The sequence below is a fragment of the Ceratotherium simum genome, chromosome X, assembly GCF_057802395.1.
Source record: "Ceratotherium simum simum isolate JZ-2026a chromosome X, ASM5780239v1, whole genome shotgun sequence".
NCBI classification, from domain to species: Eukaryota; Metazoa; Chordata; class Mammalia; order Perissodactyla; family Rhinocerotidae; genus Ceratotherium; species Ceratotherium simum.
The window spans coordinates 18,332,433-18,358,226 of NC_141940.1; the positions used below are offsets into that span (position 1 = coordinate 18,332,433).

The 25,794-nt window shown below is 38.5% G+C and overlaps 1 protein-coding gene across 2 annotated transcripts in view; it reads left to right on the forward strand.

Annotated features, from left to right (window-relative positions):
• The window catches only part of GPC3 (glypican 3), a 413,786-nt gene that overhangs the window by 204,298 nt on the left and 183,694 nt on the right, over positions 1-25,794 (forward strand). For both annotated transcript variants that reach the window (XM_087427499.1, XM_004437263.2), the window contains one exon: positions 16,224-16,918. In XM_087427499.1, coding sequence (XP_087283625.1) covers positions 16,224-16,918 — 695 coding nt within the window. The remainder of the gene's footprint in view (positions 1-16,223; positions 16,919-25,794) is intronic.

Here is a 25,794-nt window from a genome sequence, read left to right on the forward strand (position 1 = left end):
CCTGCTGCCAGAGCCCATCGATTGCACCTGAGCAGCTCTCTCCCCCTGAGTCCCTCAGCCTTCACCTTCCCTGTGTTTCACGTACTGGAGTACCCTGCGGGACACTGAGTCCCAAGAAACCGTCAAGATCCTGGCCCTTGAGTCCTGTCTCTGCCAGTAGCATTTGAAGGAACTGTGGCTCAAGGGGGGGCCTGGCCTTTTTGCAAAGGTTACCTTTTCAATTAAGTACCATAGTTTCATGATTAGAGCTGAGAGCTCTGAGATTTCATACCCCTATCAATAATCCCTAGGAAATGCACAGTATTGACCTTTTTCACTTATTTTCTTATAATTTCCATTTCATCATGGCCATAAGGCACTGCAGGCAATGTATTTCTGGGGAATTATTGTTTGTGGTAACTAGTTGGAATCATTCAGACTTTTGCCTTGTTCCTCACATCTTACCCAAGTTAGGGAGTTATTTTTCTGAAATGTCCAGTAAACCCAGTGTAGCCAAACAACTGAAATATTAAGGATTTTTTTTCAGTTGAATCAAACAAAAAAGAAAAAAATTAAAAAAAGACAAGCTACCCATACCCTGAGGCATTATTGCATAGTGTTTTAGTGGATAAACTCTAGAGTCAGGCTGCTTGAATTCAAATCTTGGCTCTTCTACGTACTGACCGTATAACCTTAGGTAAGTTACTTAACCTCTCTGTGCCTCGGTTTTCTTATCTGTAAAATGGAGACAATAGCGTACCCACCTCATAGGATGGTTCTGATAATACATGAATTAATTCATATAAAGCACTGGAAATGCTTCCTGGCTGAGGTAAATGCTCCATGGTTGCTAGTTCTTATTATACCTAAAGCTAATCCTTAAGTGCTATGCAGTATTTTTCCTGGAAGCAGGTAGACATAATGGAAAAAACATCACACAGACAGTTTGGAGTCTTGTGTTTTGTTGCTGCCACCAACTACCACATAGCTGTATGACTTAGAGCCAATCTTAGTTTCCGTTACCTCATCCGTGAGATTGGGATAATAATATTCCCTTAACTACTGTTAACTGAAAGCTCTGCCACCGGTGTTTCAAATACCAGCAGGGTCACCCGTGGTAGACAGGCCTCAGAGGAGCTTCCAGACTAAGACAGACTAGGAAGAAGGACCTGGCCACCCACTTGCGAAAAAATTGGCCATGAAAACCCTCTGAATAGCAGTGGAGCACTATCTGATCGAGCACCGGAAGGGGAGGGGAGGGCGCAAAAAGACCAGGCAGAGTTCTGCTCTGCTGTGCACAGGGGCACTAGGACTTGGAATCCACTCAACGGCACTAACAACAACAACTGTTCACATACATGCAGCCGCACACACCACGCCCCACACACACATTCACTTTCAATGACAGAGAAGGAGGAGAATTAAATAAGAACACACATTTTAAACTGAAATGACATGAAACACTTCAGTTATGGTGATCATGTTGCTGTGTATACTATGTATACTTAGGTTAGAACAGATTCTCAGAATAAAGTGTACTTTCATATCGATAAGGTATTTTAAGCTTTTGAAAAGAAATAGGTCACCCAGTATTTTATCACAGCTGGCTATTGCAAGCCTCTAGGGCATAAGGACCATGTTGTTTGCATGTTTTATTCACAGTCTGGCAGATAGTGTGCATCCAGTAAATATTAAATGAAAAAAATGTAGTTTTATACAAGTGTAATCAATCTAATGAGACAGCTGAGATGCCTCAAAAATGATCTTTAAATAGTTTTCTAGCAAGTGGTTGGTGTTGGTGACTTCACATAATGTCAGGGGCCTGTGATAATTTAGGTCCCAAACAAATCGAAATTTGGTTTGGATACCTGTCTTGAGAGATTATGTTATGGCTCAGCAAGAGAAGCAATAGCCCAAACCTTTGGGCCTTGGGATCTCTTATCCCAGATCCACCTTATCTTTCACAAGAGAGTAGACAGTAGTCTCATGGCTGTCTATGTGTAAAAAGTGAAGAGAAAATTGTTATAAAGAGTGCTCAGTGAGTACTTGTTGAGTGTAGGAATGAATAAGGCCTTGGAAGGGTGTGTGTATAAATTTTAAGCCCACTCAGATCTGGTACTTCTCATTAGTGAGAGGAAGGAGGATGGGAATGCATCTTCCAGTAACTGTGGGGAAGAGGAGTCTGTTGCTTTTGTCATCACTAAAGCTTTGGCTCTAAAGCACTTACAGAAATACAAAGTGTTATGGAAATCCTTAATAACAGGTTACAGACACAATTCTCTCCAATAACAATAGTTGCATAAACTACTGGCAAGTGACCTTTCTTAGGATACTCATTTAGTGTCTAAGTGGTTAAAGGAGGAAAGAAGAGAAGACAAGAGCAAGACTGCTTCACATGAACACATTAATTGTCCTAACAACAACACAAAAGATCCCTTAGTTGTTGTTCTCTTTCTTTTCGATATCTAAAGGGATATCGAAAAGAAATACAGGTTTTTATTGGATAAAGGTACTACCAGAATGTTTGCATTTAAACCTTCAGATGAAGCCATTCCCTCTTTATGGAGCAAAATCTTTCATTCAATATGTCTTCAAAAGCCTATTTTTATTTTCCTAAGCTATGGTTAGTGATAGTAGGTGGTTAAGATAGGAAACTCTTTAGCCTTGATTTATGGAATTATGGTCATACACTATAAAAAGAAAATTTCACAAGTTAAGAAGACAATGACCAGACCTAGAATGTCTTAGTGACTTTTTGGTCTAGCTAAGACATAAGCCATTCTTTTTGTGACTGCTTGGAGTAATCCATGTCCTATCCCCATAAACTCTTTGGAGAAGGACCTTTCTTTTTTTAGAAAAGATTTTAATTAAGTGGAATGATTCGGTGAGCTCTGGGGGCTTTTTAACTATTCAATTGTGGATTCTGGGAGGAACTATAGAACTTTACTTCCTTGGATACTATCAGGCTTTCTTTTGTAAAGAGTGAACTGCAAGATCTAAGAATGTGACCCTGATGCCTCTTTTGATAGATGTCGTTTCTTAGCCATGGGAACCTTGAATAAGTAAGAATATTTCCTAATCAACCAAGAATTACTCATTCAATTGAAAGCCTGTGAGACAGAGAAGAATTAAAAAAAAGACCAAGGATCAGGTTTTATGACAGAACTAACTCATAGAGATGATAGGGCAAGGTATGGTCCAGCATGAAAAATGCTGGCCCACAAGATTCTCGTAAGACTAGAGTTATTCTTGGTGTGTCCACAGTAAAATGAGTTCCTAAACCCCAGTGGCTTCCGCAAGACAAATTGTTCTTAAAATGAAGTTGTATCAATTTTAGGAACAAGTCACTGTCTGAGGTTCCCCTACATTCTTCTGTTTAGCCGCTTTCCTGATTTCTCGAGAGTAGTTTGTTCTTGAATCCAATGTGAAAACAGACATATCGTGAGCCGTGATGAAGCCAGCCTTATTAACACCTACCTAATTTTAAAGTTGTTATACACGTTTAACCAAAAATTTTAAGATATGGTAAAAGAGGAAAAAGATAAAAGATTTTGGAAGGATCAGGATTCAACCTTGGGCCCTGACAACTGCTGGGGAAGCCAGTGTTGGGCTGCTAATGAGTCCCTGACGAGGGTCTGGCCATTTGTGAATACAAACATTTCTACAGTTGCTACTCAAACTTGTGAGAATACATTGTTGAAATGTTTTTCTTGAAGTGCTAAGTTTACCTCCTCTTTCTCTCCATCTCCTTATTTATCTACCTACCAATTTATTTACATCCTACCTTGTCCCAAAAAGAATTTAAAGTGCTCTACAAAAGTGTACAAAATAGAAGCAAGATACAATGCAACTAAAATACATAAGAACAATCAGGCAAAGGGGAAAATACAGGTAGGAAAGTAAGATGGAGCCAGGACTAAGGTTATGACACGAAATGCATGATATGAACTTTATGATGCTTGATAGAGGTAGACCATAAATTTAGTCTATCTTTCTAGCAACAAATGTAAAGTGGGAACAATGATCAGATACATGAATCACAGCGTCCAGAAGATTAAAACAAACTAGTTTTTCAGAAAAGCTAATGGAGAGTAAATGATAAGAACTAATTGGGCTAATGGGGCAAAGGGGTGGTCAATTGTTGCAAAGTCATAAATTTTCTAGTAGTTATGGATATTTATTTCTTATTTCTGAGGATCCTTTGAATGAATTGTTTCAATTGTCTTCTCTGGTCTGTAATAGCCTTTGGGGGAAATTCTATATCTATCTGTCTATCTATCTATCTATAAAATGATATATATAATAGCCCTTGAAAAATATCTTTATTTTATTTTTTTCTTTCACTCATTTCTTTATTTCTGATTGCTGTGTCTTGGTATTTAGAAGCCTAGTATGTGAAACTTAAAAAGCAAGACTACATACATTTACAGTCTTGGTCATGGGCCTGCAGAAATAAATGGCTTACATTTAATAGCAACTTATTTCTAAGCTTGATCAATTCTAGCTAAATTAATGTGGAACATAAAGTGCAAGAAAAATCCAACAGAAGTTGGAGCAACACTTTTAGTGTCTTCTCTATGAACTGTTCTAGAAAATGTGGGGGCTTTTCTCACAACCTAAACTTGCCGTTTTTATGTGGCTGATTTTTAAAAAATCATTCAGTATTCAAAAATAACATTGAAATGTGTTACCTATTTGGGTGTTTTGGTCCATTAACTTTTTCCAGTGGTTTTTCCAATTAAAATTACATTGATGCCATATGGTATCTATTGTATGCTAAAGCTCCCTAACTCATGAAAGAAATGTCATAGCAGATTGAGGAAAAAAAGAGGGAGTGAGTTAACACTTCAGTGATTCTAATCACTAGTTCCATCAGAGACTAATTTCCAAGGTCCAGTTTCTCTCTCTCTCTTTTTTTTTTTTGTGAGGAAGATTAGCACTGAGCTAACATCCAATGCCAATCCTCTTCTTTTTGCTGAGGAAGATTGGCCCTGGGCTAACATCCGTGCCCATCTTCCTCTACTTTATGTGGGACACCACCACAGCATGGCTTTATGAGTAGTGCATAAGTCCACGCCCGGGATCCGAACTGCGAACCCCGGGCAACCAAAGCGGAGCGTGCCAACTTAACCACTACACCACTGGGCCAGCCCCTATCATTTTTTAAAAAATTAATAAACTTTCTTTTTTTAGAACAGTTTTAGATTTAAACAAAAATCAAGCAGATAGTACTTAGTTCCTTTCTGCTGTCTCTAAATTATTAACATTATTAACATTATTAGTATTGGTGTGGTACATTTTTCACAATTAATGAACCAATATTGATACATTATTATTAACTAAAACTACATAGTTTATATTGAGTCACTGTTTGTGTTGTACAGTTCTATGGGTTTTAACAAATACCTAATGTCTTGTATCCTCCATTAGAATATCATACAGAGCTGTTTCACCACCCCAAAATTCCCATACCTCACCTATTCACCCCCTCCTTCTTCCCCCTAAATACCTGGCAACTGCTGATCTTTTTATTGCCTCCATAGTTTTGCCTTTTCCAGAAGGTCAAATAGTTGGAATCATACAGTTTGTAGCCTTTTAAAACTGGCTTCTTGCACTTAGCAATAGACATTAAAGATTCCTCCATATCTCTTTGTGGCATGATAGCTCATTTGTTTTTATTGCTAAATAGTATTCCATGGTATGGATATACTGCTGTTTGTTTATCCTATTGAAGGACATTTTGTTTGCTTCCACTTTTTGGCAATTACAAATAAAGCTGCTATAAACATTCATGTGCAGGTTTTTGTGTGAACATAAGTTTTCAACTCAATTAGGTAAATGTTTGGGAGCACAACTGCTGTGTCACATAGTAAGAGTGTGTTTAGTTTTGTAAAAAACTGTCAAACTCTCTTCCAAAGTGGCTGTACTATTTTGCATTCCCACCAGCAATGTTGCTCTGCATCCTTGTAAGCATTTGGTATTGTCAATGTTACGAATTTTAGCCATTCTAATAGCTGTGTGGTAATATCTCGTTTTTTTGTTTGTTTGTTTGTTTGTTTGTTTTTTGTGAGGAATATAAGCCTTGAGCTAACATCCATGCTAATCCTCCTCTTTTTGCTGAGGAAGACCGGCTCTGAGCTAACATCTATTGCCAATCCTCCTCCTTTTTTTCCCCCCAAAGCCCCAGTAGATAGTTGTATGTCATAGTTGCACATCCTTCTAGTTGCTGTATGTGGGACGTGGTCTCAGCATGGCCGGAGAAGCGGTGCATCGGTGCGTGCCCGGGATCTGAACCCGGGCCGCCAGTAGTGGAGCGCGTGCACTTAACCGCTAAGCCACGGGGCCGGCCCGTATCTTGTTTTAATTTGCAGTTCCCTAATGACATATGATGTTGAGCATATTTTCTTATGTTTATTTGCCATCTGCATAACTTCTTTGGTGAGATGTCTGTTCAGATCTTTTGTCCATTTTTAATTTGGTGGTTTGTTATTTTTGAATTTTGAGTTCTTTGTATATTTTGAATACAAGTCCTTTATCAGATATGTTTTGCAAATATTTTCTTGCAGTCTGTGGCTTGTTTTTTCATTCTTCTAACAGATGTTTTCCTCTTCATTCTCTTAGCATCACAGAACAGGTGTTTTTAATTTTAATAAAGGCCAACTTATCAATTTTTTTCATTGATTGTACTTTTCATGTTGTATCTAAAACCTTGTTGCTAAACCCAAAGTAATCAAGATCTTCTTCCACGTTATCTTCTTAGAGTTTCGTAGTTTTGCATTTTACATTTAGGTCTACAATCCATTTTGAGTTAATTTTAATGAAAGGTTTAAGGTTTGTATTTAGGTTTATTTTTTTTTGCATATGGGTGTCTGATTATTTCAGAAGCATTTGTTCAAAAGACTATCCTTTCTCTACTGAATTGCCTTAGTCCTTTATATGACTCTATTTCTGAGTTCTGTATTCTTTCTATTGGTTATATTTCTTTATTCTTTTGCCAATACCTTGCTGTCTTGATTACTGTAACTTTATAGGAATTCTTAAAGTCAAGTAGTGCCAGTCCTCCGATTTTGTCATTCTTCGGTGTTGTGTTGGCTATTCTGGGTCTTTTGCCTTTTCATGTAAACTTTAGTATTAATATCTACAAAATAACTTGCAGGGATTTTGACTGGGATTCCGTTGAATCTATAGATCATGTTGGGAAAAATTAACTTCTTAATAATATTGGTTCTTTCTATCCATGAACATGGAGTATCTCTCCATTTATTCTTGCACATATTTTGTTAGAATTATACCAAAGCATTTCTTTTTTGTGTGTGCTAGTGTAAATGGTATTGTGTTTTCAATTTGAAATACCAGTTAATGATTGTTGGGTATAGAAAAGCAATTGACTTTTGTACATTAACTTTGTATCCTGCAACCTTGTTATAATTGCTTATTAGTTCTAGGAGAATTTTTTGTCAATTCTTTGGGATTTTCTACATAGACAATCATGTCATTTGTGAACAAAGACAGTTATTTCTTCCTTCCCAATCTGTATACCTTTTATTTCCTTATCTTCTCTTATTGCATTAGCTAGGACTTTAAGTACAATGTTGAATAGAAGTGAGGAGAGAGGGACATCCTTGTCTTGTTCCTGATCTTAAGAGGAAAGCCTCTAGTTTCTCACCATTACGTATGATGTTGGCTATAAATTTTTTGTGGATATACTTTATCAAGTGGAGAAAGTTCTGCTCTATTCCTAGTTTGCTGAAAGTTTTTATCATAAATGGTGTTGGATTTTTGGCAAATGCTTTTTCTATACCTATTAATATGTCATGTGATTTTTCTTCTTTAGCCTGTTGATATGATGGATTACATTAACTAATTTTTGAATGTTGACCCAGACTTGCATATCTGGAATAAATCCCACTTGGTCATGGTGTATGATTTTTTTTTTTTACATTTTTGGGTTTGATTTGCTTATATTTTGTTGCAGATTTTTGAATTTATGTTCGTGAGAGATGTTGGTCTGTAGCTTTCATTTCTTGTAATGTCTTTATCTGGTTTTGATATTAGGGTAATGGCCTCATAGAATGAGTTATGAAATGTTCTCTCTGCTTTTATTTTCTGGAAGAGATTGCAGAGAATTAGTGTCCTTTCTTTCTTAGATGTTTAGTAGAATTCACCTGTGAAACCATCTGGACTTGGTGATTTTCTTTTGGAAGGTTGTTAATTATTCATTCAATTTCTTTAATAAATATAGGTCAATTCAGATTATCTATTTCTCCTTGTGTAAGTTTTGGTAGTTTTTGTCTTTCAAGGAATTGGTACATTTCATCAATGTTATCAAGTTTCAAGTCATAGAGTTGTTCATAGTATTCATGTATTATCCTTTTAATATCCATGGGATCAGTAGTAATGACCCCTCTTTCATCTCTCATATTAGTACATTGTGTCTTCTTTTTTTCGATGATTAGCCTGGCTAGATATTTTTAAATTTTATTGGTCTTTTCAAATAACTAGCTTTTGATTTCATTTAATTTCTGTATTGATTTTCTATTTTCAATTTCATTGGTTTCTGCTCCAATTTTTATTATTTATTTTCTTCTGCTTGTTTAAGTTTCATATTGCTCTTCTTTTTCTAGTTCCCTTTGGTGACATCTTAGATTATTGATTTTGGATCTTTTTTTCTTTTCTAATATATGCATTCAATGCTATAAATTTCCCTGTAGACTGCTTTTGCTTCATCCCATCAATTTCAATAAGTTGTATTATTTTCAGTTAGTTTAAAAATATTTTAATATTTCTCTTGAGACTTCTTCTTTGTCCCATGTGTTATGTAGAAGTGTGTTGTTTAATTTGCAAATGATTGCATATGGTCTTGTTTTCTTTTGGTTATTGATTTGTAATTTAAATCCATTGTGGTCTGAGAACATTCTTTATATGATTTCTATGCTTTTAAATTTGTTAAGGTGTATTTTATGACCCAGAATGTGGTCTGTCTTGGTGAATGCTCCACGTGAACTTAAGAAGAATGTACATTCTGCTGTTGATGGATGAAGTACCCTATAAATGTCAATTAGATCTAGTTGATTGATGGTGCTATTTGGTTCAACTATATCCTTACTAATTTTCTGCCTGATGGATTTTTTAGTTACTGATAGAGGGGTGTTGATGCCTCCAGCTATAATTGTGGATTTGTATATTTCTCCTTACAGTTCTATCAGTTTTTGCTTCACATATTTTGATGCTTTGTTGTTAGGTGTGTATACATTAAGGATTATGTCTTATTGGAGAATTGATTTCTTTATCATTATGTAATGCCCCTTTTTATCCCTGATAATTTTCCTTCTTCCAAAGTGTGCTTAGTTAGTCTGAAGTTAATTTGGCTACTCTAGTTTTTTGTTAGTTAGTGTTAGCATGGCATGTCTTTCTCCATCCTTTCATCTATATCTTTATATTTAAGATGTGTTTCCTGTAGACAATCTATAGTTGGGTCTTGTTTTTATATTTACTCTGATAGTCTCTATCTTTTACTTTGTGTATTTAAACCATTCACATTTAAAGTAATTAGTGATATAATTGGATTAATATCCACCATGTTTGTAACTGCTTTCTATCATTGCACTTGTTCTTCATTATGGTTGTTTTTAATCTTCCTCTCTTTTTCTGACTTCTTTAGTTTTAACCAAACATTTTATATGATTCCATTTTTTTCCTTTCTTAGCACATGAATTATACTTCTTTTTGAAAATTCTTTAGTGGTTCCTCTAAAGTATGCAATATATATTTTTAACTATTCTAAGTCCACTTTTATTTTATTTTATTTTTTTTAAGTCCACTTTTAAATACTATGTTGCTTCAATAGTAGTGCAGGTACCTTATAACAGAGTATTCCCATTTCCTCCCTCCCATCCTTTATAACATTACTGTCATTCATTTCACTTGCCCGTATGCTATAATCACCAAATACATTGTTGCTATTATTACTTTGAACAGTTATCTATTAGATTTTTTTTTTTTTTTGCTGAGGAAGATTGGCCCTGGGCTAACATCCGTGCCTGTCTTCATCTACTTTATATGTCTGCCACAGCATGGCTTGATAAGTGGTGTGCAGGTCTACACCCGGGATCCAAACCTGCGAACCCTGGGCCAGCAAAGCAGAGTGTGCAAATATAACCACTATGCTACTGGGCTGGCCCCTAGATAATCTTTTTTTTAAAGAAAGAAAATATTTTATTTTACCTTTATTACTTCTCTAGTGCTTTTCCTTTCTTTATGTAGATCCAATTTTCTGGCCTATATAATTATCCTGAATAACTGCTTTTAACATTTTTTTACAAGGCAGGTCTACTGGTAACAAATTTCTTCCATTTTTGTTTGTCTGAGAAAATCCTTATTTCTGCTTCCCCTTCCCTTTTCAATGTTTATTTTTCTGGAAACAGAATTCTAAGTTAGTGGGTTTTTTTCTTTCAACACTAAATATTTCACTTCACTCTCTTCTTGAATGCATGGTTTCTGGTGAGATGTTTGGTGTAATTCTTATCCTTGTTCCTCTGTAGGTAAGACTTTTTTCTTCCTCTGGCTTCTTAGAAGATTTTCTCTCTGTTTTTGGTTTTCTGTAGTTTGAATATGATATGCCTGGGAGTTGTTATTTTGGTATTCAACCTGCTTGTTATTCTCTGAGCTTCCTGGACCTGTGGATGTTGTCTATCATGAATTTTGTGAAAGTTTTGGCCATTGTTACCTCAAATATTTCTTCTGCTCTATTCTCTCTTTCTGGAATTGCAATTACACATATTTTACACCTTTTGAATTTTTCTCACAGTTCTTGGGTATTCTTTTCTAGGTTTTTTTTCATTCTTTTTTTTCTCTCCCTGTTTTGGTTTGGGAAGATTCTATTGACATTTCTTTAAGCTCATTGATTCTTTCCTTGGCTGTTTCCAGTATACTGATGAGCTCATGAAAGGCACACTTCATTTTCATTTGTATTTTTGGTTCCTATCATTTCCTTTTGATATTTCTTAGAGTCTCCATCTCTGTATTTACATTACCCATCTGTTCTTATATGTTGTCCACTTATTCCATTAGAGCCCTTAACATATTAATAATAGTTATTTTAAATTACCTGATATTTCCAAAATCTGTGCCATATCCAAATGTGGTTCTGATAATTGCTTTGTCTCTTCAGACTGTTTCTCTTGCCTTTTAACATGGCTTGAAATTGTTTGTTGAAAGCAGGGCATGATATATTGGGTAATAGGAACTGAGGTAATTAATCTTTTAGTGTGAATTTTTATGTTAATCTGACTAGAAGCTGGGCTATTTAATGTTTGCTGTAGCTATAGGTGCCAGAGGCTTTCATTTCCTCTAGTGTCCTTGTTTTATTTTTTTCCTCGCCTACTGATTTTGGGTTTCCCTAAGAGCTCCTTCTTGAATAGGGTCTGTGTCTTTCTGGTGGTAAGATATGGGGGGAGTGGAAGTGGTCTATAATCTTATGATTAATCTTAGTCTTTTAGTAGGCCTAAATTTTTGGGCTGTGACCTTCATAAGTTTTTCTCAGCCTTTTTTCTTTTCCCTTTAGGTGTGACAGGAAGGCTAAAGGGGGCTGGAGTTGTCTAATTGCCCTTCTCCCAGGTATATTAGGCTTTGGTAAAGTTGTGTACCTTGGAGAGCAGCCATTTGTTAAGGAGAACACTCATGGTGTATTTCTAAATTATTACTTTTCTCCTCCCCCTGCCTGAAAAAACAAGATTTTTCTTAGATCTTCACCATGAAAAGTTTATGTGTTTTCTGGAAGTAAATCCCATGAAGTGCATGGGACCCATAAGACTGATTGCACACTTCACATATCAAACCACATCTGGAGAATTGTGTCCCTTTTGAACACGAAAATTTAAGGAGGACATTGACAGCACTAGAGTGTGTCCAAACAGTGGTTATCAGGATGGTAATGAGGGCACCTACAAACCCAGAAACCTTGCTATATTGGGATATGTATTAACTCAGTTTATTAGATCTGTTTATCTGTATCATTTATCTTTTTATATATTGTAAAAAATTTAGAATATTTTATGTTCAGTGCTAAATTTTTCATTATAGCTCTAATTTTGCATTGTTCCAATTTTTACTGGACATAACACTTGACTTCTTCTCAGGGAAGACACAGAAGAAAACCTCCTCCAGCTTAAGTGTACATTATTATCTGACCAAAAATATCAATGGGCTGAACTTCCTTGCAGTGATTCTAGCCCTTGGCTTCATTTCATGAAACCTCAAGTTGCCAACCTCAAGATGAGCATCACTTTTCACCTAGTGTTGGTTCCTGTAAGTCCCCAAGGAGCCTTTGCTTGAGCGGTTATGGTTTGGTCTATTGTCCTGTGATATAGAAGTAAGGGGGTTGGGCAAAACCCAGAGATGTGCTAAGTGGATTCTGAGCTGTGAAAATTGGAGCACAGAGCACATGTGAGCTTGAGGTTAGATATGAACCCCTAGCCCTTTCCCCGTGCAATATGCGTTGTTGTTATTCTTTCTGCAGAAGAGTTCATGATCTTTTGTAATTTTCTTTTTCTATTGATCCAGCAGTGCTAGTAACAGAAACTTAAAAAAAAAAAAAGGTTATGGCAGTACGGTCTATGAAATTCACTGTCATATGTCTTGCACATTAGAGAACAAATGCACTGTACTAGAGATGAAATTTGCCTTGTAGAGAATTCATTTTAGGGTATCTGGGATGACTGAGATCTATAGGGTAGCAGTGCAGCAGCAGTCTTCCTTTTCTTACCTCATGCTGCCCCAAAGCAAAAGTGAGAACGTCCGACTCTGCTTTGTTGGTCTTGGGCTTCTAATACATTTCCGTTTGGAGAGGAGAAGCCAATGGGAAAATAATAAGCTTAAAAAACGTAACTTTCTACAAAGATTTTTGAGAATATGTGTGTTGTCTGTAGGGCTGAGGGCAGCCAGCGTGTAACCGTTGCTGTGAGACACTAGTTTGAGTTGAGTACTTCTACTTTGCAGTTGTGTGACCCTGGGAAAGTGCTTCAACTCTACTGAACCTCAATTTCATCATCCATAAAATGGAGATTTTTTTCATGGACATGGAATCACTAATTCAAAAAGATATATGCACCCCTATGTTCATTGCAACATTATTTACACTAGCCAAGACTTGGAAGCAACCAAAATGCCCATCAATGGATGAATGGATAAAGAAAATGTGGTATATATATACAATGGAATACTACTCAGCCATGAAAAAGATGAAATAGTGCCATTTGCAACAACATGGATGGACCTTGAGGGTATTAAGCTGAGTGAAATAAGTCAGACAGAGAAAGACAAATACTATATGATTTCATGTGTGAAATGAAACATATGTTTCATGTGTGAAAGATAAAAAAACACATAGATACAGAGAACATATTGCTAGTTACCAGAGGGGAGGGGGTGGGGACAGGACAAAAGGGATAAAGGGGCATATATGTATGGTGGTGGATAAAAACTAGATTATTGGTGGTGAACACGATGCAGTCTATACAGAAGCTGACACATAATAATGTACACCTGAAATTACACAATGTTATAAGCCAATATGACCTCAATAAAATAATTTTTTAAAAAGTCATCAGTTATACAAACCACCAAAGAGATTTAATAATATAAGGAAAAGTTCTGAAATATTTAGAATAAATTTTACTAACAAGAATAAATATTTTTGTAGTCTTAAAAAAATAAATGGGCATTTTTTTTCTTGTTCGTGCCTGTAGGATTGATTCCGACTCCTAGTGACCTTGTGTACAGCAGAGTGGAACCCTGCCCAGTTTTTTGCACCATCCTGTCACCTTATGGCGCCATATCAGACAGTGCTCTGCTGCTATTCATAGGGTTTTCATGGCCATTTTTTTCAGAAGTGGGTGGCCAGATCCTTCTTCCTAGTATTTCTTAGTTTGGAAGCTCCTCTGAAACCTGTCCACCATGGGTGACTCTGCTGGTATCTGAAATCTCAGGGGCAGAGCTTTCAGCATCACAGCCACACACAGCCACCACAGTATGACAACTGACAGATGGGTGGTGTGGTTCCCTGACCGGGAAACGAACCGGGGCAGTGGTGGTGAGAGTGCCAAATCTTAACCACTAGAACACCAGTGCTGGCTAAAATGAAGATTGCAATATCAAATTCAGAATATTGTTGTCAAAAGTATGTGTCATAATATACTTGGAAGTATTTTGTAAACTCTAAACTCTAAACATATAGCTTTTGAGTATTTTTAAGACAATGACGGTGTATCATTTATTTCCATCTACTCAGCACTTATGTACCCCTAGTACCTAGCACAGAGCCTAGTATGTAATAAATGATTGCTAGCTGAAATTAAAACGAAGGAATATTTTTAAATTTCCAAATTTTTGATGATTTTAAAGACTTCATTGATTGGTCCTTTGCATTGGGCTAGATGGTCTCTTGGCCTCATTTAACCTTTAGATTCAAGGATTGAAAATAAAGTAGCATGTGGGGTTAGGAGGAGATTGTTATAAAATAGACACACTTTCCAGGAATTGCTTAATGTTCTAATCAAAACAAAACAAAACAAACAAATGAACATGTAGCAATTGGTGGAAATGAAGATTAACTTTCCCAAGTGGGCTTGGAAGCCCAATAGAATTGCCCTGGCATCTGCTCAACATTGCTGGGCATGTCATAAGCCCAAGGGAAGAATCTAGCAAGCATGTTCTACCTTGCGAGGGATCTGGGGCAGATGGTGGTGGCACAACATAGAGCTAACTTCTGCCACAGATGACTGAGATGCTGGACTAAGTGATCCCAAGGAGCTGTTGGAGTACAGTCTGTCTAGTAGTCTGAAAGTGGTAATAATTTGATTTTTCAAGGCTCATGAATTGGCATCATTTGGAGGACATCTGTCATGGACCTTTGCACTTTGGAAGGAAATGAAAGAAAATACTAAGTTAATTTTAAATGTCTCAGGAAACTTGGTTATTTTTGTTTGTTTTTAAACTCTGTCTTATTTCTGGAAAAACCTGTTATTGTGGTTGTTTTCCCTTTCCTCACGTCAGTGTGAACTCTGACTATTTGGGTAATTTCTGTCTGGAGTGTTTCAATGTGGAGAAAATGAAATGGTGACATTACTACTTTCTCTCTCAAACCAATGACACTAATTGGGCCTTATGCCAAGGAGTAGGGGCAGCAGATGTAATCCTGAATTCATAGTCTCTTTAGAGTAGATAAGGCTTCCAAGCCATGTGGAAGCTGAACTTAACCAGGAGGCTTAGCAGTTATCCTTCCAGATGTTCAGCTTGCAAATACCAGAGGTGTTATTTTCAATATCAAATGTATAGATAAATGCCTGGATTGTTTTTTCCCATCCAGATACCCATTTAGGGGACAAATTCCATTTCCAGGTCTGGCAGTCTGTCAGATGGCTCCCTTTAAAGTTATTAGAGAAAATCTACCACAAATTATTAAATTCTTGATAGCTTTTATTCTTGGCCAAGAACTTGCCTCTCCTCCAGGGCTGAACAGCCTTAAATTGTTATGAGTTTATATAGGCTATGGTTTGTTGTCAAATATTTATCTCTGTCTAAAAATGAAATGTCTTTAAAGACAATGTTTTAACTGAATAAATCAATGAGGCAGAGAGAAATAACTTCTCATTTAGCCATTTTGTGTGTGTGTGTGTGTGTGTGTGTGTGTGTGTGTGTGTGTGAGGAAGATCAGCCCTGAGCTAACATCTGCCAATCCTCCTCTTTTTTCTGAGGAAGACTGGCCCTGGGCTAACATCCATGCCCATCATCCTCCACTTTATATGGGACGCCGCCACAGCATGGCCTGACAAGCGGTGCGTCGGTGCGCGCCCGGGATCTGAACCGGCGAACCCCAGGCAGCTGCAGCGGAGCACGCGCACTTAACTGCTTGCGCCACCAAGCTGTCATTTAGCCAATTTTTAATCAATATTTTCATGAGATGCCGAAATGTTAACTGAATCCTGGCTCTTGTCATTTGAAATATAATTTGTGTGTTTAGGAATTTATGTGCACATCAGGGTTTGGATTTCATGTTCAGAAAGGAAAATTGATTTATTGGAGCAAACTATTGCAGAAGTAGAGGCAATGCCGGAAATGAATATGAGTCAATTATTTAAAGCACATGGAACCTTAATCATGACAGCAATAGAGAAATCTCAAATTCAATTAAACCCTGGATTTTCATGCTTTAATTTGTGGGCATTTCTATATCTCTTATTTTACAGAGGCCTTTGAAATTGTTGTTCGCCATGCCAAGAACTACACCAATGCCATGTTCAAGAACAACTATCCAAGCCTGACCCCACAAGCATTTGAGTTTGTGGGTGAATTTTTCACTGACGTGTCTCTCTACATTCTGGGTTCTGACATCAATGTGGATGACATGGTCAATGAATTGTTTGACAGCCTGTTTCCAGTCATCTATACCCAGCTAATGAACCCAGGCCTGCCTGAGTCGACCTTAGACATCAATGAGTGCCTCCGAGGGGCAAGGCGTGACCTGAAAGTATTTGGGAATTTCCCCAAGCTTATTATGACACAGGTTTCCAAGTCACTGCAAGTCACTAGGATCTTCCTCCAGGCCCTGAATCTTGGAATTGAAGTGATCAACACAACTGATCACCTGAAGTTCAGTAAGGACTGTGGCCGAATGCTCACCAGAATGTGGTACTGCTCTTACTGCCAGGGACTGATGATGGTTAAGCCTTGTGGTGGCTACTGCAATGTGGTCATGCAAGGCTGTATGGCAGGTGTGGTGGAGATTGACAAGTACTGGAGAGAATACATTCTGTCTCTCGAAGAACTGGTGAATGGCATGTACAGAATCTATGACATGGAGAATGTACTGCTTGGTCTCTTTTCGACAATCCATGATTCCATCCAATATGTCCAGAAGAATGGAGGAAAGTTGACCACCACCGTGAGTACCAGTCTCCAGTTTTCAGGGGATTTGAGTCCTACTGGGGTAGGGCATCCTGGACAGCAGCAGGCACTGGTGGAGAGAAGTAAGAAAAAGATAGGAGGGTGGGCAGGGATGATAGAGGGAATGAATGACGTCACAGAGCTAGGCAGTGCATTAAGACCACAGGCTGTGGAGTCATAACTTCTGGTTTTGAATTTTAGCACTACCCTTGCCTGCTGTAGGATCTTGGGTGAATTATTTTATCTTTATGATACTCATATTTCTGGTTCATAAAATAGGGATAAAAAGAATATGTTCTTCATAGGGAATAACATATGTTAAAGCACTTAGCATGTGCCTGGAACATGGTAAGTCTTCAGTAAATATTAGCTATTATTACCATTGCTAGTTATCATAATCCTCTTGACAACCCTTTGAGGTAGGAGCTAATATCTCCACTTTATAAGTGAGGAAACTAAAGTTCAGTGAAACTGTAACTTGCCCAAGGGAACCCAGCTATAGTTAGCAGAAGAGCCATGATTCAGATTCAGATTCATGATTGAGAAATTGTTCATGTCTCCTCTTAATTAAATTATCACCGATTTTTCTGATTCTGATTTCACTCTCGTGTTCTGAGTCAGGTATATCACATTACCATTTTGGGTAATGACTTTAAACACAGGAGACCCATCTAGAACCCACCAACTAAACCTACAGAAGAACATAAGCGAGGCAAGACATCCATGTTTTCCAACAGTTGTTTTTGCAGCCTTGATTGTACCAGTCTAAGCCTGATGGGATTTGTGATGTGGGTAGGACAGTTCTATAAGTGTAGCAGCAGTTTTCTTGGTTTCAGTCAAATATTGTTAGTTACATTGTACTTGCCAAGCAAGAGTGCAGACATTCAGAACCACAGGCGGCACCCACTTTTCAATGTAGAGCAGAACATACAGCCAAGTGCTACAAGCCAGATCCCACTAAGGTGGTGGTGACTGATTCCTGAATGCTGCCAGTTTTGTAGAAGGAAGTGGCAGAATCCTATAATACACTGCTATTGTTGAGTGCCTACTACATTTCAGATGCTCTGCTGACCAGTTTACATAATATTATTTCATAGTAATCTGCGAGATAGGTCCTAAATTGTTCCCATTTTACACAGGAGGAAACGAAGCTTAGAGAGGTTAAATACCTTGCCCAAGATCTCAAAGCTAGTTAAGTGGAGGTGGGAGGAGGGGGCTGGGATTCAAACCTAGGCTTGGTTGGCTTGGTTGGCTTGGTTGACTCATTCTCTTACTTTCTATACAGTGCAACTGCTGTGTACTCTGAGCCATTGCTTACTCAGAATGTGGAGAGCAGATCGGGTCATTTAGCCTTATCTTTAAACTCTGGAAGTACAAAACCATAGGGGTAATTGGTTTCTTTGGTGAATTAAACTAGGAAGGAGGGCAGAAATGATGCAACCCACGGCATGGCTACTTACAGAGCTGCTCTAATTGCCCCATTCACAATGTTAGCCATTTGAAACACATTTGCTGAAAAAATATTTTATAGTAAAATGAACAGAAATATCGTATCTAATGGTAGTGGCTAATTATTCCCTTGCCTGCTTTATAATTCGAGGCCAGATTCTGGGGCCTTATGCAAAGGTAAATCTCATAGAACTAAAAAAATGAAAAGTCAGTGCATTCATATGTTGATTTACCTGATATTGATTGAGGGCCCACTATATGTCAGAAACAAAGCAAGGGTGCCAGGGGTGTGGAAATGTCTTCAATAAGAGGAAAATTAAGGAGACAACATTAAAGATAGGGTATAGGAGTGTTTAAAGGTTGCCTCTGATATTGTCACTGGACAGCAACATAATTGATCTTGAAAGCATATATTCTACTCTAGTGCTTTTAAACATAAAAAATAGGGTGGGGAACTGGTAAGGGATTAAGTGCATAGTTTTGATCAGGCTCTAGACATGAAGGTTTATTTAGTAAGTGTTTATTAAGCATCTGTTTTGTTCATGGCACTTTGCCAGGTGCTGAGTATTCAAAGTTACCCAAGACATAGTTTTTAAGTCTTGAAAAGGTCACAGTCTAGTTGACAGACAGACATGTAACTGAATAAATTTCACCATAGTGAACATTTCACTATAATGCGAATGTTGGAAGGGCCATGAGAGATCAGCTAGTCCAATCCCATTGATTTACAAATGAAGAAATAAAATTCAGGGAGGCTTGTCCAAAGTTATATATAATTAATGGAAAAGCCAGAAGTAGAATCCAAGGTCTTCTGCTGCTATGATCTATTGCTTTTTCCACCATACCACTGTGTCTCCCATTAGACCTTCCCAGACTTTCACTCTAAAAGCTCCATTAGGATTTTGCAAAGACGTTGTGAACTTAAGTTGGATAGCTATTTTGGAGTGCCAAACCTGCTATATTTTAGGTGCACATGTGTGTGTGGGTGTGTATGCAGAGGGAGTACATTTCATGTCATTATCATTCAGGAAGACAGGGCTTGGCTGTCAAGAGGTGCTCAGTGATGCAGTCCCTTTCTGTTTTGGTCATTAGGGCCTGATTGCTCCCAGTTCCCACCTGGTTATGAGAGCATGAAGTCTGCCTTCCCCAGGGAATGCCTGAACTAGAACAGAAAGCATATGTAAACTCTGCCTTGTTACTGTTTTATGAGCACCAACTCTAAGTAATATATACCAAATGGTGGGGGTGGGGGAATCATTGGCCAGGTGTGATCCAGCCCATACCCTGTACAGGCCAGGAAGAGACTGGGCCATTTATGGGAGGTGAGCGGAAGTGAGGGCTGGGTACACTGCAGAACTCTATTCATGTTAACAAACCCACAGAATGCCCCAAAGCGAAAGCTGATTTAAAATGAAAGCATTAATGAGATTCTGTTGTAGCACACTCACCTTCCTGTTGTGACAAAATGTAAAACCCTGCCAGTCTGTCCTGCTTGAGATTAAGACCTGGTGAGGGACCTCTTTGAAAATATGTTCTTCCTGAGCTTTCTTGGGACAGCCTTTTTAGCTAGCTACAAGCCATGCCATGACGTCTGCCGTACAGTGACTTTGCCCAGTTGTGTTGGTGGCTACCATCTACCCCAGATTATGACGGACGTTTTGGTCTTCTAAGTGAATGGGGCACTGTTAAATTTTTATAAGTATGGCTTACTGGTGCTTTAGATTTCAATTCTTCAGACTACCAAGTGAAGGCATACAGGCGAATGTTGGGGTATTGTTGCTGGCAGCACCCCTGTAGGTGGTAAGCATCCAGTCCCCAAACTTGGCTCATCGTCACAATCACCTGTGGAACTTGTTAAACAGATTCCTGGAATCCGCCCCTGGGGATTCAGATACCATAGGTCTGTGGAGAGTCTGGAGAATTTGTCATAGAATTTGTTATTTTAGAAGTGCCCTAATTGATTCTGATACTCCTTGGGAGCAAATCCAGCCACGTTGTTTGGAAGATAAAGTAAGGCCCAGAGGTTGGAGATGAATGACAGTTAATGGCAATGCTAGGACCTGGGATTCCTCGTCTATCAAACGGGGTTGATATATAGGGATTAATTGAAATGATATGTTCAAAGTACCTGGCAGAGTTCAAGGCACATGGCGGGTACTCACTAAGCCCCAGTCCAGTACTCTTTCTACCATATTTTTCTAAGTGCCAAATGGACAATGGGTTTTTCTTAAACTTATTTTTAAGTGCCAAGACGTTTAATGTTATTTTAGTCCAAAGAAGTGAATAAAAATAGTGTGTGTGAAAATGTATGTGTGTGACTGCATGTGTGTGTGCATACACATGCACATGTATAAGTGTGTGTGTTTGGGAAAGAGAAGAGAGGAAGGAGAGGACGGGAAGGAGTGAGAGAAAATCTGTATGAAAGTATTAATGATGGGACTATAAATAGATCCATCTTGACTCTTCATCTACATTTGTGAACTGGGTTAGATATCTTGGCCCCAACTGAGTATTGAGTAGGTCTGTAATAGTATTTGGGTGAGAATATCACTGTTAAATTTATCAGCACATTATTGTATTCTGTGTCTTATACCTTGAAGCAAACACAAATATGTACAGTTTTCAGTACATATATGTTCAACATTGTTGTTACACTATACCCAAGTTGTTGAATGCCACAACCTTCTTTTTAAAATGCAATTGTTTTTATTCTGAAACCATTTTGATTGTCATTACCATATTCCTATGTATGGATTATATGCATAGCCATTGTACATTTCACATATAATTCACCCATTCATTAAATGAGTAATAATCAACATGTTGGATATTTATTGCTCTCCCAGAAAGTTTCCCATAACTTTGTGTGATTTCATTTACTTTTTTTACCCCTCAAAGTAATTGCTCACATATTCTCACATGGCTGTTTGCAATTTTATTTTTCCATTTGTACTCATGTACTTTCTTTAATGATTCATCTCAGAATTTCTCAGTGTTAGTGCTTCCTCTCCCACAATTTCATTACCTTGGCTTGTTATATACTTCACTGAACGTTGTGCAAAACTGCAACCTTTTCTACCACCACTATTTCTCCCTTTCTTTCCTCATTGTGATATTCATCTTAGCAGTATTCTAAATAAGATTCATTTCAGGAAACATTTATTGAACATCTAATTGTGGAAGCACTATGATAGACACTGGGGGTCACAAGGAGTGGCTGGAAAGATGACCATGACTCTGTTGCTGCCCTCAGGGGTCACTTGGCTAGCAGGTAGCAGAGCTAAGATTCAAAGCCAGATCTGTCTGATGCCAAATCTCATTCTTTTAACCGTTATTCTATATTGTTCTCTCTCAAATAGTTCCACTCTCTCTTCACCAGAGTCTTCATTCCCGGAACATGGGCTAAATAGGTTTTTATTATCTTGTTTAATATCCTCTCCACTGTTTTTCCAGCTGCACAATCAGTTTTGAATTCATTCTCCCTCCTCGGAGACTTTTGCTATAGTATTTCCCAATGAAGTACTAAAAGGCATAAGATTTTTAGTCTTCATAACACTTAAACGCACAGGGTGGTTTCTGGGGGAAGAAGGAATGTTTGTGTAGGTGATGAAAGACCCAGTCACACAGTGAAATAACTTTGCCTAGTATCTATATGAACAGTGCCAGTGGTGACGAATAGCTTATCTTCCAGTTGCAATGTTTAGAATCTGCCCGTTGGACCAACAGATAGTTTTTAATGCATTTGCCTTTGGTTCTGGACCTTAACAGTACATCCGAGTCTCCATTATGGAGTTTCCTTAATAGTGACATTGCCTGCTGAGAACCTAACATACCCTGGTATCCAAGTACATCCATTTCCCTTGCTAGAATTTCTGAAGATATTTTCAGTGAAGTCAGTATTTATATGTGCTAGGAAGCTCTGGGGAAGATTCTCTGTTGATCCTCAATAATAATTCACTCTATCAAATTCTTATATTTTGCTTTCTGTGTGAGTGACTGTAACTCATCAGAATTTCCAAGATTAGCCCTATCTTCCTCTCCGCTTTTGAAGGCCGAGGTTATTTCTCAGGTGTCAGAATGTCAGTGTTTTTCTCTTCATGCTATCACTTTGGATTTTCATTTTTTAGTCTCAGATAGAGATACCTTGTCTGAATTCATACAAGCTGTTTTCAGTACCAAGTGATTTCAAAGTGATAAAACCAAGAAAATGGCTCACTACCTAATTAGTGTCTGCAGGTCAGCATCTAGAACTGTGGTAAGCAATGTTATTTGCATGAGATCCATTTCTGGAAAGATGAAAATGTTTACAGGCTGCCATCCTTTTTTCATTCACAATAAAAATAACTTTAATGATTCCCACGGGGAAAATATATAGTTTTTAAACATAGATTACCTATTTATCGAAGAGAAGAATACAAATGAAAAAAAGGGCACCACTTTTAGGCGCAAAATGTTGATTTCTGTGCAAATTTCAAACATTGGTCACACAAGGGAAGCTTTTTTTTAATGCTTCATCCTGAAATTGTATGTATTATGGGTCATATTAGGAAATTAAGTTGGCTCTTCAGAAATCTGGAATTACTTCCTTTGCCTTAGCAAGAAGTGCCAGAGTGATTACCAGTTGTTTTATATGTTCTGAATCTTTAGAAAGAAGTTTTTCCTCCTTCTGTTGTCTGTGGACTGATGTGGCAGGGACATGTCCTCAAGAACTGTGAAAGATCTAGGATTTTTACCTAATTGCAAGCTAACAAGTTATCTGGCCACAGTTTCATGGACGTTAGTTAAAGACACAGGATTCCTGGCTCAGAGACAAAGGACAGTTTATTTCTCACAGCAATAGCAATAGCCAGATTATCAGCATTTGTGGCAGATCCGCAAGCCCCAATTCCCACACGGTAAGGTAAAGAAGGCCAGATGACCCCTCCACACACAGTGAGTTGCATTACAGGAGAGGAACCTTGGGCTTAGGGAACTCAAATGTTTTTTTTTTTTTTAATTTTTATTTATTTACTTTTTTCCCCCAAAGCCCCAGTAGATAGTTGTATGTCATAGATGCACATCCTTCCAGTTGCCGTATGTGGGATGCGGCCTCAGTATGGCCAGAGAAGCGGTGCGTCGGTGCACGCCCGGGATCCGAACCCGGGCCACCAGCAGCGGAGCTCACGCACTCAACGGCTAAGCCACGGGGCTGGCACCTCAAATCTTTTATAATAGGTGGTAATCCTGCCTGTTCTTTTCTCTGAAAGGAGATACTGTCTCTGTCTTCCAAGGCTGTTCACTATACAAAGATACTTGAAAAAGTCTGGAACAAAGGGCATTCTGTGCCTCTGTTTATGAGACATGCAGAAACACAAGAGACCCATGTGGAGAATTGTCCTGCAACACATGGTCCCCCAAGCTTGGATGGCAGCAAGAACCTCTCAAGTTCACAATGTTTTTGGAGGATCAGGCAAGGAAATTAGAAGTTAGTAGAAGACACTTAGCTCAGCCTGGACTGGTTGGCCAAAAGGCAGGGCTATGTGCACCTGCTGTAGGGTAGCAGAAGGCACATCCAAAGACAGATTAGTGGCAGTTTTCTTAGCTCTTCAGAGAATACTTTAAGAAGAAAATATGAAAGGGGCACCTGACTGTTGTCTCTGGTTAGGAGTAAACTCTGCTACTTTGGGCCTCCAGCTACTACTTTATTGCTCTCTCTTTCAGTCTCCAAGCTATCTTTTCCTTTCTTGCTTGTTCAGGCTCTGAGGTTGGTAGTTTTCTATTGCTAAGTGGCTTGACTAAATGAAGTTTTCTCTTTTACTGCACTACTAAGGTCAAGCATGTGATAACCACAGAGTAGTAAGCAGATGATTATCCATGTCTACTGGGAGTGACGTGGAGGACTGATTTGTCCTTGGAGTATATTCAGAAAGGTTAGAAAGTCAGGAATGTTCACCCAAGTGGGCAGAAGTCTAGGAATGCCTCCCCATGACCTGATATTCTGAGAATCTGTGTGCTCCAAGAATGACAGTGAGACAGTCCAAAATGCCTTTTTTGTGTTGAGTGGCCAGGGAATCAGAGCACGGTGAAAGCAGCCTCCTACCTGGTGAGGGCAGAAAAGCCCCCGGATACTTGCTCTCTTCACTGCAAAACCTGAACCTCCTCAGAAAACATGGAGTCATGTACACGGTGTGATTCGTCGGTGATTCATTTTTCCCCACTGGGAATAAGATTACTCTTGGCAACTGTAGCACTACGTCACTCACTCACAATAGTGTCATAGGTAACCTTGGCTCACTAACCTCTTATGCCTATGCATTTTGTTATCTTGCTCACATCTCCAGCAGAAAATGCTTTCTACTTGGGCTGGTGTTTTTTTTGTGAGGAAGATCAGCCCTGAGCTAACATCCATGCCTATCCTCCTCTTTTTGCTGAGGAAGACTGGCCCTGGGCTAACATCTGCCCATCTTGCTGAACTTTATCTGGGACGCTGCCGTAGCATGGCCTGACAAGCGGTGCATTGGTGCGCACCTGGGATCCGAACCCCGGGCCGCCACCAGAGGAACACACACACTTAACTGCTACACCACAGGGCCGGACCTTTGGGCTGTTTTTTAAAAGGCAAGATGATGGAATTTGGGGCAGATTTCTTCCAGTGTGTTGCAGTTGGAAGATAAAATAAAAAACTTCGTGGGGCCATCCTGGTGGCATAGTGGTTAAGTTCACGTGCTCCGCTTCGACGGCCCGGGGTTTGCAGGTTTGGATCACGGGCGCGGACCTATGCACCACTTGTTAAGCCATGCTATGGAGGCGTCCCACATACAAAATAGAGGAAGATGGGCACAGATGTTAGCTCAGGGCTAATCTTCCTCAGCAAAAAGAGGAATATTGGTGATGGATGTTAGCTCAGGGCCAATCTTCCTCACCAATAAATAAATAAAACAAAAAAACAAAATAAAAAAAAACTTCGTCATTACCAGCAGCCACAGCTGTCTGAGGGCTGGTACTGGGCACTGTACTAGGTCTCACAGTTTACCATTCTTCTCCTTGTTGGGGGTAATATTAATAGGGTAAGAGAAATAACCTCTGTTTTCGTGAAAGTACAGATTTCTTAATGTTCTTTTAAAATGTCCCTTTGGGGATTGGGGTTCAGAATGCATCAGACTTCTCAAAAGCAATGCTAGAATGTGCATGAGGGATCTTGTTGAGGTGATGAAAATGTTCTAGAACTGATTTGTGGTGATGGTTGCACAACTCGGTAAATTTAGTAAAAATCATTAACTTGTACACTTGAAATGGGTGAATTGTATAAATCCAAAAATATACCTCAATAACATTGTAAAAAATATTTCATAAAATAAGAAACTGTGGAATTAATATATAAAGCATTTCAAATACAATGTATAAGCATATTATAAAACAGCTAGTAAAACAACACATGTATAAATA